Source organism: Marmota monax, unplaced genomic scaffold (assembly GCF_021218885.2).
Source record: "Marmota monax isolate L192 unplaced genomic scaffold, Marmota_monax_Labrador192_F-V1.1 WCK01_AAM20220418_F8-fsc00157, whole genome shotgun sequence".
In the NCBI taxonomy this organism is placed as follows: Eukaryota; Metazoa; Chordata; class Mammalia; order Rodentia; family Sciuridae; genus Marmota; species Marmota monax.
This window is the reverse complement of record NW_026694573.1, coordinates 3,247,186-3,260,855: the sequence shown is the minus strand read 5'-3', so window position 1 is coordinate 3,260,855 and position 13,670 is coordinate 3,247,186. Positions and strand designations below refer to the sequence as shown.

The 13,670-nt window shown below is 42.6% G+C and overlaps 1 protein-coding gene across 11 annotated transcripts in view; it reads right to left on the bottom strand.

The window, feature by feature from the left end:
- Cabin1 (calcineurin binding protein 1) overlaps window positions 1-13,670 on the bottom strand; it is a 144,936-nt gene that overhangs the window by 120,059 nt on the left and 11,207 nt on the right. For 10 of the 11 annotated variants that reach the window (XM_058571780.1, XM_058571775.1, XM_058571785.1 and 7 more), the window contains 3 exons: window positions 13,296-13,370; window positions 12,730-12,822; window positions 3,227-3,340 (listed from right to left, as the gene is read on the bottom strand). In XM_058571780.1, the coding sequence (XP_058427763.1) occupies window positions 3,227-3,340; window positions 12,730-12,822; window positions 13,296-13,298 (210 nt within the window). In that variant the 5' untranslated portion in view covers window positions 13,299-13,370. Of the gene's footprint in view, window positions 1-3,226; window positions 3,341-4,225; window positions 4,373-12,729; window positions 12,823-13,295; window positions 13,371-13,670 lie in introns of those variants that run through there. The other variant, XM_046421174.2, reaches the window with a different exon arrangement.

Here is a 13,670-nt window from a genome sequence, read left to right as displayed (position 1 = left end):
ACAGTAACCTTAGGCAGGTTGGATGTGGCTGGAGAAGGTATGTCACTGGGGGCTGTGCTTTTAGAAAACATATTTTGTCCCTGGTAAGCAGTTAAGCAATATTTCTCTTTCTTTCTCCCCCTCCCTCCCTCTCTCCCACCTTTTCCTCTAGTTCCCTGTTGCCATGTCCTAAGCTGCCTTCCTCCTCCACACCCTTCCACCACAATGTTCTGCCTTACCTTGGGCCCAGAGCAACAGAGTTGGCCATCTATGGACTAAGACCTCTGAAACTGTGAGAAACCTCTGAAACTTTTCCTCCTCTACATTTTTCTTCTCAGGTCTCTTGGTCACAGTGATAAAAAGTTGACTAAAACAAAGTTTCAGCAAATAGTTTGCAGGATACCTGGCTTCCAGTCTAGCCTCTTCTATGGGCTCTTGAGTCAATTCAGTGTCAGCCTCCACTAGAAAATGAAGGTGCTAGAATAGGTGTTCCTAGAAGATCCCAGCAACTCCAACTTCACTGAGAGAAAGACCACCATAAGGCAGTTTGTAAAAGTATGGGCACCAACAGAGACAGAGGGAACCCTCCCAACCAGTATCACTACACCTGAGGGCTCAAAGTTTGAATGATAACATTTACCAGCATTCGTAAGCCAGCCCAGTCCTACCCACTGTAGGACTGAAGACGGAGGACAAAGTATAAGGAGACTTTCTGGGACAGCAGGTAGGACCTAGAACTTCAACCCAAGGAACCCTGGATTAGGAGTTAGGAAACAGAGCTCCCAACCTTGTAAATTGTCATGAGACCATAAACAAGTTACTTTAACTAAATAGTGTCTTATAACCTCTGTAACAAAAGGACAATCATTCCTAGCCTGAATAACAAAGGTAAACACGAGCTTAAAAATAAATATTGTAAACATCTTTATGAAAAATCTTAGAAAACATATCTTCTAAGAAATTACTGATTAGAAAACTATTACTCTACCCATAGGACAAAGGCAAAAACATTTTCTAACAGAAAACTCACTGGCACAAAGAAGCAATTTCCAGGAACTAGTCCATATTACAGTTTTGTGTCCTGAAACCAGTGGCTTCCACACACTATTCTTTTTTTTTTTTTAAATGTCTTTGTTTATTTTTATTTTTATATGGTGCTAAGGATCGAACCCAGTGCCTCACACATGCTAGGCAAGCGCTCTGCCACTGAGCTACAGCCCCAGCCCCTCAACACACTACTCTTTTTTTTTTTTAAAGAGAGAGAGAGAGAATTTTTTTTTTTAATATTTATTTTTTAGTTTTCAGCGGACACAACATCTTTTGTTTGTATGTGGTGCTGAGGATCGAACCCGGGCAGCACGCATGCCAGGCGAGCGCGCTACCGCTTGAGCCACATCCCCAGCCCAACACACTACTCTTCATGTTCAGAATAAGCAAGACCTGAGGACATACCATCCTCAGGAAGCAACCCTTGACTAATCCAAGAAACCTAACTTGGAGTTCTTAAGGAATTCCATCAAGACTGAAAACTCAAAGCAAAACCCATACATTCATATTCTACCGTTGTCTGGCTTAGACTGTAAGAAGGTCCCCAAGAACCAGCTGACCAGGGCTAGGTCTCAAGTATCTTTTACTCCTCAAAATATAGAACTCTTCAAAAAAATTAGTATGAACAAAAATAGTGTGAGTCTACTTCACAGACTAAATAGCAACAGCAGACGCACTCTTAACTGACTTCCACCCAGTGACCACCTATATCCAGCACCACTCTCTATATTCCTTAAAAGGGTCACCCTAAGAAGCCTCTCTGTGATGCCACCAGCTAGGCTATATACTTCTTAGGAATCAGCTGTGGTCCAGGGCCTAATCATGTCAATGATTTGTGAATTATAATTACCCAATTTAGTTTAATATTAAGTATACCAATGCATATAAGTATAAAAAAACTTTTTTGTATATCTTTTATACTTTTCAATTGTTTACAATGATCATGTTTTACTTTTATAAGCAAAGGGGAAAGGTGCTAAAATGATATACACATGTATGACTACAAGGTTAACACAGAGCCAGTGCCCTTAAGTTAAAGCCTTCCTACCTTATACCTATCTGGCATTAGCTCTGTACTTAGAATGCCTGCTCAGTCTTACCTGTTTCCTTCTGAGATCTACTCAACCAAGGGCTGAGAAGGAAGACCCACTCTTGAAATGAGCCCAGTGTCTGACCCATACTAAAGTTTAGTAATATGGATTAAATTATTTTCCCTCCCTGGGCCCTCTCTTACTTCCTACTAATGAGAGAAGGGCAGGCCACATTTCCCATACCTTTAATTCTAAAACAACATAACAAACAACCAAAGAATCCTGACAACCCTTAAAACAAGGGTTTTAAGACATAAGCATCTGCCTTCCTGGAGGTGTAAGGGACTCTGCTTAACTGAAAGAAAAAAAAAAAAAAATGTGTGGTCCTGAATATGCCTGTAGAGTCTGTTTGCTTCCTGAATGCAAGCTATGGAGCTACAGCCCCAGCCCCTCAACACACTATGGGCTCTTGAGTCAGTTTAGGTACCTGAAAGCAAAAACTTTTATTCCTAATGAAATACAAACCTATCTAAGTCGATTTCAGGTTGAAACCAATTTCCAAACCTCATGTGACATCTTCATGACTCAGTAAACTTGAGGTGTAACTGACAGCATGGTCCCTACACTAGCACCAGTTCTTCCTACCTACCCTTTTCTGGCATTCCAGAAGGCAGGGGCAAAGAGATAACTTGAACCCAGGAGTCTTTCCTGAACAACATAGTGAAACTCCATCTAAAAAAAAAGTACATAATGTTCTCACACAGACTCATGGTCTATCACCCAAATGGCATCTGCCAATATATGCTTCCCAAAGGATCATTATGTATCAGAAAAGCTGGGATCGAATCCTACCCTAATACTTCATTTACATGAGTGGCTCTGAGCCATTGATACCTCACTAAGCCACAAGTTTTCACATTTGTAAATGGGAACAATACCCCCACCTACTGGGCAGAGTGGCTGTGAAATAATAATGGGCACTTGAACTGGAATCACTCAACCCTCTCAACAATCCAATGAAGTAGGTACTCTACAGGTGGAGAAAACGGGGGGCTCATAGGTGCAATACTGTTTTCAAGGACAAGAAATGAGAACACAAAGGTAACATCCAGCTTCACAGTCCAAGTGCTACCCACCATAGCTCACTGCCTAGCCTGCAAGTTCCTTACCTCCCGCAGCAGGCGTGCCTCCAGAAGCTCATGGTAGGCTTTGGCAGACTCCTCAAATCGGTCATGTTTCTGCAGATCCAGAGCTTTGTGATACAAGGCAAAAGCCTCTGCTTCCTACAAACCAAGACAGGAGATGTTGTCATAAAACACAAAGGTTTGTCTTTCTTAAACCAAAAATGTGTATAAAGGAAGTTATAATCATGTCCATGTTCATTGTCAGCAGCTGCACTCTCTAGTGTTAAAACAAACAAACAAACAAACAGCAACAACAACAAAAACAGTAGAACTACAATCTCCCAGGCACTAATCACTGGATAAAAACTCCTTATGAGCACCCCTTCCCAACAAGGAGACATGAGTAATGGAAACATTACCAAGTCTAAGCAATGGCAAAGACAACATAGAAAGCTGGGACACGGAATCAGACATGCCAAGATATAGGCCCAGTGGCCCTTTCTGGGTAAAACTGGAAAAGTGGACACAGGGCCCTGAGTAACCCAGAGAATTAAAGAGACTATGTATCGGTCCCGGAACCGCCCTGGCTCAGGGCTGCGGAGCCTGCGGAGGCTGCTTCTTGGACCCTGCTACTATCAGAGCATACACCAAGGACTAAGCAGCCGAATTCCGGCTCCCGGAACTGAGCCCGCTGGGACTGCTTCTTGGAGCTTACACTTATAGGAGCTTACACCGAGCACGGAGCGGCCGAGTTCCGGCTCCCGGAACTGTCCCAGAACCGCCCTGGCTCAGGGCTGCGGAGCCTGCGGAGGCTGCTTCTTGGACCCTGCTACTATCAGAGCATACACCAAGCACTAAGCAGCCGAATTCCGGCTCCCGGAACTGAGCCCGCGGGGACTGCTTCTTGGAGCTTACACTTATAGGAGCTTACACCGAGCATGGAGCGGCCGAGTTCCGGCTCCCGGAACTTCCCTGGACCGGGGCTAGGAGCCCGCGGAAACTGCGTCTCGGTCCGAGTCCTGCTGAGGGCCAGCCAGGACTCACCCGTTGCTTTGGTTGCCTGGCAAGGGGAACGAAATGCTGCCATTCGCATAGGATACCAACATGGCAGAGATCTGATGTCAGCAGAAAGCGGCGGAGGAGAGATCTTCATCAATACCAGCGGTGATATAAGCAGTTGGTCTCCTGGTAGGGGGGGTGAGGCACAGTCACTCGAGTCTCCTCAATTTGTGCTCGAGCCAGAGGGGAGGAGCCAGGCCGCCGCCAGCGCCCGGAGCAGGCCCAGCGGCTCGCCAGCGTGGTGACCGCGTGACCCCAATTGGAGAGGGGGCGGAGCAGAGCCGCCACCCACACCCGCCAGGTGGGCAGACCCGCGACCCAGTGGTACATGGGCGTGGTAGGAGGGGCAGGGCAGAGCCGCCCTTCGCGCTTGCAAGGTAAACAGACCTGTGACAGCCTGGTGGGTCAGGCCCAGTGGCCTGCCAGTGTGGTACACATGTCACCCCAACTGGAGTAGGGGCAGAGCAGATCCTTCTCCCACGCCCGGATCAGGCCCTGCCGGTGTGGTGGTCACGTGACCCCAATTGGAGTGGGGGCGGAGCGGAACCGCCACCCGTGCCCGCAGGGTGAGCAGACCAGTGATCAACCTGTAGATCAGGCCCAGGGGTCCGCAGGCGTGGTAGGAGGGGCAGGGCAGATCCGCCGCCCGCGCCTCCAAGGTAGGCAGACCTACAACAGACCGGCGGATCAGGCCCAGGAGCCTGCCGGCGTGGTACAAACACCACCCTAATTGGAGTAGTGACAGAGCAGAGTCGCCTCCCGTGCCAGGAACAGGCCCAGCGTCCTGCAGGCGGGGTAGTCACGACACCCCAATTGGAGTAGGGGCAGAGCAGAGCCTCCACCCGTGCCCGAAAGGTGGGCAGATCTGCGACCGACCAGCGGGACAGGCCCAGTGGCCTGCCGGTACGACAGACACGTCACCCCATTTGGAGTAGGGGCAGAGTAGAGCTGCCGCCCGCGCCTGCAGGGTAGGCAAACCTGCAACCGACCGGCGGATCAGGCCCGGTGGCCTGCTGGCGTGGTACACTCGTCACCCCAATTGGAGTAGGGGCAGAACAGAGCCGCCGCCAGCTCCCAGAACAGGCCCAGTGACCTGCCGGCGTGGTAGCCACGACACCCCAATTGGAATAAGGAGAGAGCAGAGCCGCCGCCCGCACCTGCAGGAAAGATACGCAAGCAGTATGAAAAGACAAGGAAAGAAAGGACCACAACCAATGCAGGTCAACGCAACTTTAGAAGAGGTAACAGCTGCAGCAGATGGAATGTCAGATAAAGAATTCAGGATATACATGCTTCAGATGATCTGGAGTATCAAGGAAGACACTAAACAGCAAAATCAGACAATGAAAGATCACTTCGACAACGAATTACGCAAACAAATCCAGGAAGCAAAGGATCAACTATACAGGGAGATAGAGGTTATAAAAAACAAGCAATCAGAAATCCTAGAAATGCAGGAAGCAATAAACCAACTTAAAAACTCAATGGAGAATACTACCAGCAGAGTAGAACACTTAGAAGATAGAACATCAGACAATGAAGACAAAGTATTTCAACTGGAAAAGAACATAGACAGCTCAGCAAGACTGTTAAGAAACCATGAGCAGAACATCCAAGAAATATGGGATAACATTAAGAGACCAAACTTAAGAGTCATTGGGATTCAGGAAGGTACAGAGCTCCAAACCAAAGGAATGAGCAGTCTATTCTATGAAATAATACAAGAAAACTTCCCAGACTTGAAGAATGAGACAGAATCCCAAATCCTAGAAGCCTACAGGATGCCGAATGTGCAAAATCATAAGAGATCCACACCTAGACACATTATAATGAAGATGCCCAACATACAGAATAAGGAGAGAATTTTAAAAGCTACAAGAGAAAGGAAGCAGATTACATTTAGGGGTAAGCCAATCAGGATAACAGCTGATCTTTCAACACAGACTCTGAAAGCTAGAAGATCCTGGAATAACATATTTCAAACACTGAAAGAAAATGGGTTCCAACCAAGAATTGTGTATCCAGCGAAATTAAGCTTCAGGATGGAGGATGAAATTAAAACCTTCCACGATAAACAAAAGTTTAAAGAATTCGCAGCTAGAAAACCATCTCTTCAAAACATCCTTGCCAAAGCATTACAGGAAGAGAAAATGGAAAATAACAATGAAAACCAATAGTGGGAGGTAGGACAGTAAAGGGGGGGGAAATAATCAAAGAGGAAAACAAACAATGTTTAGTAACAGAAATAAACAAATATGGCTGGAAGAACAACCCATATCTCAATAATAACCCTAAATGTTAATGGCTTAAACTCACCAATTAAGAGACACAGGCTAGTAGAATGGATCACAAAACAAGACCCAACAATATGCTGCCTACAGGAGACGCATTTGATAGGAAAAGACATACATAGGCTGAAGGTGAAAGGTTGGGAAAAATCATATCACTCATATGGACTTCGGAAACAAGCAGGCGTGTCCATACTCATATCAAATAAAATAGATTTCAAGCCAAAGTTAATCAAAAGAGATAAAGAGGGACACTACATACTGCTTAAGGGAACCATACACCAACAAGACATAACAATTATAAATATTTATGCCCCAAACAATGGTGCAGCTATGTTCGTCAAACAAACTCTTCTCAAGTTCAAGAGTCTAATAGACCACCACACCATAATCATGGGAGACTTCAACACACCTCTCTCGCCACTGGACAGATCTTCCAAACAAAAGTTGAATAAGGAAACTATAGAACTCAATAACACTATTAATAACCTAGACCTAATTGACATATATAGAGTATACCACCCAACATCAAGCAGTTACACTTTTTTCTCAGCAGCACATGGATCCTTCTCAAAAATAGATCATATATTATGTCACAGGGCAACTCTTAGACAGTATAAAGGAGTAGAGATAATATCATGCATTTTATCTGATCATAATGGAATGGAACTGAAAATCAACGATAAAAGAAGGAAGGAAAAAGCATACATCACTTGGAGAATGAACAATAGGTTACTGAATGATCAATGGGTTATAGAAGACATCAAGAAGGAAATTAAAAAATTCTTAGAGATAAATGAAAACACAGACACAACATATCGGAATCTATGGGACACTTTGAAAGCAGTTCTAAGAGGAAAATTCATTGCTTGGAGTTCATTCCTTAAAAAAAGAAAAAACCAACAAATAAATGATCTCATACTTCATCTCAAAATCCTTGAAAAAGAAGAGCAAAACAACAGCAAAAGAAGTAGAAGGCAAGAAATAATTAAAATCAGAGCTGAAATTAATGAAATCGAAACAAAAGAAACAATTGAAAAAATTGACAAAACTAAAAGTTGGTTCTTTGAAAAAATAAACAAAATCGACAGACCCTTAGCCATGCTAGCAAAGAGAAGAAGAGAGAGAACTCAAATTACTAGCATACGGGATGAAAAAGGCAATATCACAACAGACACTTCAGAAATACAGAAGATAATCAAAAACTATTTTGAATCCTTATACTCCAATAAATTAGAAGATAGTGAAGGCATAGATAAATTTCTTAAGTCATATAATCTGCCCAGATTGAGTCAGGAGGATATAGAAAACCTAAACAGACCAATATCAATTGAGGAAATAGAAGAAACCATAAAAAGACTACCAACTAAGAAAAGCCCAGGTCCGGATGGGTATACAGCAGAATTTTACAAAACCTTTAAAGAAGAACTAATACCAATACTTTTCAAGCTACTTCAGGAAATAGAAAAGGAGGGAGAACTTCCAAATTCATTCTATGAGGCCAACATCACCCTGATACCTAAACCAGACAAAGACACTTCAAAGAAAGAAAACTACAGACCAATATCTCTAATGAACCTAGATGCAAAAATCCTCAATAAAATTCTGGCGAATCGGATACAAAAACATATCAAAAAAATTGTACACCATGATCAAGTAGGATTCATCCCTGGGATGCAAGGCTGGTTCAATATACGGAAATCAATAAATGTTATTCACCACATCAATAGACTTAAAAATAAGAACCATATGATCATCTCGATAGATGCGGAAAAAGCATTCGACAAAGTACAGCATCCCTTTATGTTCAAAACTCTAGAAAAACTAGGGATAACAGGAACATACCTCAATATTGTAAAAGCAATCTATGCTAAGCCTCAGGCTAGCATCATTCTGAATGGAGAAAAACTGAAGGCATTCCCTCTAAAATCTGGAACAAGACAGGGATGCCCTCTCTCTCCACTTCTCTTCAACATAGTTCTCGAAACACTGGCCAGAGCAATTAGACAGACGAAAGAAATTAAAGGCATAAAAATAGGAAAAGAAGAAATTAAATTATCACTATTTGCAGATGATATGATTCTATATCTAGCAGACCCAAAAGGCTCTACAAAGAAACTATTAGAGCTAATAAATGAATTCAGCAAAGTGGCAGGATATAAAATCAACACGCATAAATCAAAGGCATTCCTGTATATCAGCGACAAATCCTCTGAAATGGAAATGAGGACAACCACTCCATTCAAAATATCTTCAAAAAAAATAAAATACTTGGGAATCAACCTAACAAAAGAGGTGAAAGACTTATACAATGAAAACTACAGAACCCTAAAGAGAGAAATAGAAGAAGATCTTAGAAGATGGAAAAATATACCCTGTTCATGGATAGGCAGAACTAACATCATCAAAATGGCGATATTACCAAAAGTTCTCTATAGGTTTAATGCAATGCCAATCAAAATCCCAACGGCATTTCTTGTAGAAATAGAGAAAGCAATCATGAAATTCATATGGAAAAATAAAAGACCCAGAATAGCAAAAACAATGCTAAGCAAGAAGTGTGAATCAGGCGGTATAGCGATACCAGACTTCAAACTATACTACAGAGCAATAGTAACAAAAACAGCATGGTACTGGTACCAAAACAGGCGGGTGGACCAATGGTACAGAATAGAGGACACAGAAACCAATCCACAAAACTACAACTATCTTATATTTGATAAAGGGGCTAAAAGCATGCAATGGAGGAAGGATAGCATCTTCAACAAATGGTGCTGGGAAAACTGGAAATCCATATGCAACAAAATGAAACTGAATCCCTTTCTCTCGCCATGCACAAAAGTTAATTCAAAATGGATCAAGGAGCTTGATATCAAATCAGAGACGCGCCGTCTGATAGAAGAAAAAGTTGGCTACGATCTACAGTCGGTGGGGTCGGGCTCCAAATTCCTCAATAGGACACCCATAGCACAAAAGTTAATAACTAGAATCAACAAATGGGACTTACTCAAACTAAAAAGTTTTTTCTCAGCAAATGAAACAATAAGAGAGGTAAATAGGGAGCCTACATCCTGGGAACAAATCTTTACTCCTCACACTTCAGATAGAGCCCTAATATCCAGAGTATACAAAGAACTCAAAAAATTAGACAATAAGAGAACAAACAACCCAATCAACAAATGGGCCAAGGACCTGAACAGACACTTCTCAGAGGAGGACATACAGTCAATCAACAAGTACATGAAAAAATGCTCAACATCTCTAGCTGTCAGAGAAATGCAAATCAAAACCACCCTAAGATACCATCTCACTCCAGTAAGATTGGCAGCCATTAGGAAGTCAAACAACAACAAGTGCTGGCGAGGATGTGGGGAAAAGGGTACACTTGTACATTGCTGGTGGGACTGCAGATTGGTGCAGCCAATTTGGAAAGCAGTATGGAGATTTCTTGGAAAGCTGGGAATGGAGCCACCATTTGACCCAGCTATTCCCCTTCTTGGTCTATTCCCTAAAGACCTAAAAAGAGCATGCTACAGGGACACTGCTACATCGATGTTCATAGCAGCACAGTTCACAATAGCAAGACTGTGGAACCAACCTAGATGCCCTTCAATAGATGAATGGATAAAAAAATGTGTCATTTATACACAATGGAGTATTACTCTGCATTAAAAAATGACAAAATCATAGAATTTACAGGGAAATGGATGGCATTAGAGCAGATTATGCTAAGTGAAGCTAGCCAATCCCTAAAAAACAAATGCCAAATGTCTTCTTTGATATAAGGAGAGTAACTAAGAACAGAGTAGGGACGAAGAGCAGGAGAAGAAGATTAACATTTAACAGGGATGAGAGGTGGGAGGGAAAGGGAGAGAGAAGGGAAATTGCATGGTAATGGAAGGAGACCCTCAGGGTTATACAGTGGAGGGGGTAGAGAGAGAGGAGGGGAGGGGAGAGGAGAGGTGGGGAGGGGGGAGGGGGGAGGATGGGAAAGGCAGCGGAGCACAACAGACACTAGTATGGCAATTTGTAAATCAATGGATGTGTAACTGATGTGATTCTGCAATCTGTGTATGGGGTGAAGGTGGGAGTTCATAACCCACTTGAATCAAAGTGTGGAATATGATATGTCAAGAAATTTGTAATGTTTTGAACAACCCACAATAAAAAATTAAAAAAAAAAAAAGAGACTATGTATCACACTAAAAGAAATACATATTTAGTCTTTGTCCCTGATTTTTGAACTGAAACTTCTGAAATCCTTGGAAGTGCAAGAGTGTGTGCTTGCCTAGTATGGCAAGAGTCCTTGGGTTCATTCCTTAGCACTACAAAATAAATCCATAAATAAAGTCTTCTCTGAACCATCATCAAAAATAAATAAATAAATAAAAATAAAAACAAATAAATAGGGTTGGGGTTGTGGCTTGGTGACAGAGTGCTTGCCTAGTATGTGTGAGGCACTGGGTTTGATCCTTAGCACTGCATGCATATATATATATATATAAAAATAAAGGTTCATTGACAGCTAAAAAAAAATATTTAAAAAAAACAAATAAACAAAACCCTTGGTATTTCCTGGGTGACAAGGATAATATGAGTACCTTTTATTATTCATAACAAGACCCTTTCAATCATATTTGAGTTTATGTTCATGAGGTTATAGGTTGTTGGGGTTCACTAGATAGCTGCAGGACTAGGCTGGTGGCCAGAGGAACCAATCATGATTAGAGAGTTGAAACTTTCAGTTTCCCCACCTCACCTCTAAGAGAGTCTTGACATTGAGTTGATTACCAGTGTTTTAACCTATCACACTTATGTAATGGATGGGGCTTGGAGAATTTCTGAGTTGGTGCTAGAAGGGTGGCACACCAGAGAGGGTATGGAAGCTCTGTGTACCCACCACCCCCTATGTCTATGCTCATCTCTTCCATCTGGCTCTTCCTGAATTATATCATTTCTAATAAACTGATAAATGTAATTAAAGTGCTTTCTTGAGTTCTGTAAGCCACACTAGCAAATTACTGAACCTAAAACAGGCAGGGGATAAGAATTTCTGACTTTATAGCCAAGACACCTGAAATATACCTATACTGTCACTCAGTACTTGCAACTGGCATCTGAAGTGAGGGAAGTCTAGCAGGACTGAGCCATTAAACTTGTGAAGTCTCACCCTAATTCAGAGTAGTTAGCATTAGAATTGACTAAATTGTGGGATACCTAGTTGGTATCCGGAGAATTGGATGGTGTAGACAAAAAACAGTCCAGTCCAGACATCTGAGGTCAGATAATTGTTGTGTGAAAAAATAATTTGGCATAAATAGTTTCCTTCACTGCTTAACTGCTTTGTGTGTGTGTGTGTGTGTGTGTGTATGTGTGTGTGTTGGGGATTGAACCCAGGGCCTCACACATACTAGCATATACTCTACCACTAAGCCACACCCCTAGCCCTCCACTGCTTTCTACCAAACAATCTGTACTAGCCTGATCGATGCCTAAAAGAGTGAGAGTCTCCTCCAACACTCCCAATCTACCCACTGACATCCCTTGCCAACCAGAGATAGCTGACTAGTAGATTTCTGAGAGGGCTCTGGAACTGTCCTGGTTTTTCCCATAAAAGAAGGCAGGGGACACATGTCCTAAGGAAAACAAAGACAAAACCAAACCTTGTTAAATTAGGGTAGAGCACAGGTGGATAGATAGAGGGATGGAGGAAAAAAGGAGGGAGAAAATGGATAAGAAAAGAAGGAAGGCCAGCTAAAATGGGAGAGTTACCAGTAGAGAAGAGTAACCAATATACAGAAAATCAAAGTTGGACCTGGCTGTCCAACTAACCTACAGTGAGATCCCCATCAAGGCAGCTTCCCTCAAGGGTTTCATTACATTATAAAGTAAGAGCAACACACTAGGGAATCTTGTAGTACCACTTACCAAAAATATTCTACCATTCTCTGGGTATGCCAACTATGAGGGCTACATAGAGAGCTGGCCCCAACTGGAAAAGTGGCCCTGGTGCTGAATGGGACTTCATATACACTCACAGAATACTCAAGTAAAACAGATTTAACAAGAGATAGAGAACTAGCCATGTTCAACAATGGAATTTCCTCCTAAAATCTCATTAAGGAGATGTCTGAATGCATTTAAAATGAGGTTCCATTTATACAAACAAGAAGCAGAGGAAGATGATCTTGGATTACGTACCTGAGCCTCCTTCGTCTGGGTTTTGTGACTTTTAAAATTTCCTTCATGATCATCCTCAACTGTGGAGCTAGCATTTAAGGCTGCAATTCGAATCTAGAAACAAGTTTAGAGGAAGAGAAGTGTTGCTTTCAGATGAATACAATTCCGCACCAACATATAATATATTCTACCTTGAAAAACTACAGAGGTAATAAATTATAAACAACGGACCATCTAGGAAGAAAATAAGGATTGGAACATGCCAGTCTACATGGGAAGCCCAGCCTGGGTTCTGTGTATTGCAAAAGGAACAGAGGATAGGCACCCCAGCATCAGCTCAACATAGTGGAAGACCCAGGTATCAGAATAACAATTCCAACAAAACATATTCACTGTGATTTTCCAACAACAGTGATTCTGCAAGCAACTTCAATAACCAGTCAAGCACCCACACCCTCAAATGTACCAAGGCCCTCCTGGGAGGAGTCTTCCCCGCAGTCTGAGCCTTCAGAGTCTACCAGGAAAATGGATCTCACCCCCAAGAGTTATTAAACACTGGTGCCAGCAACACAGGCCTTATTCCTTACCATATTCAGGGAGATTCAGCACCAACACAAGGTATAACTTCCCATCAGTGGCAGAGGCTATGACTATCCACAAATCTAGAGAGAAAATACAACAAACTGTGAGAGGGCCCAGGAAGAGCCCAAAATTTTATAGTTCTAGGGGTTCATCTATGTTTTAGAAACATAGGAGGGGGATAATTAGAAGTAGGCAGACCAGTATGAAACTGATTGGCAAGGATGTGGAGAAATTAGAACCACACACATTGTTGCTGGGCATGTAAAATAATGCATCTCCTGGGCTGGGGTTGTGGCTTAGTGGTAGAGTGCTTACCTAGCATGCTTGGGGCACTGGGTATGATCCTCAGCACCACATAAATGTGAAATAAAGATGTTGTG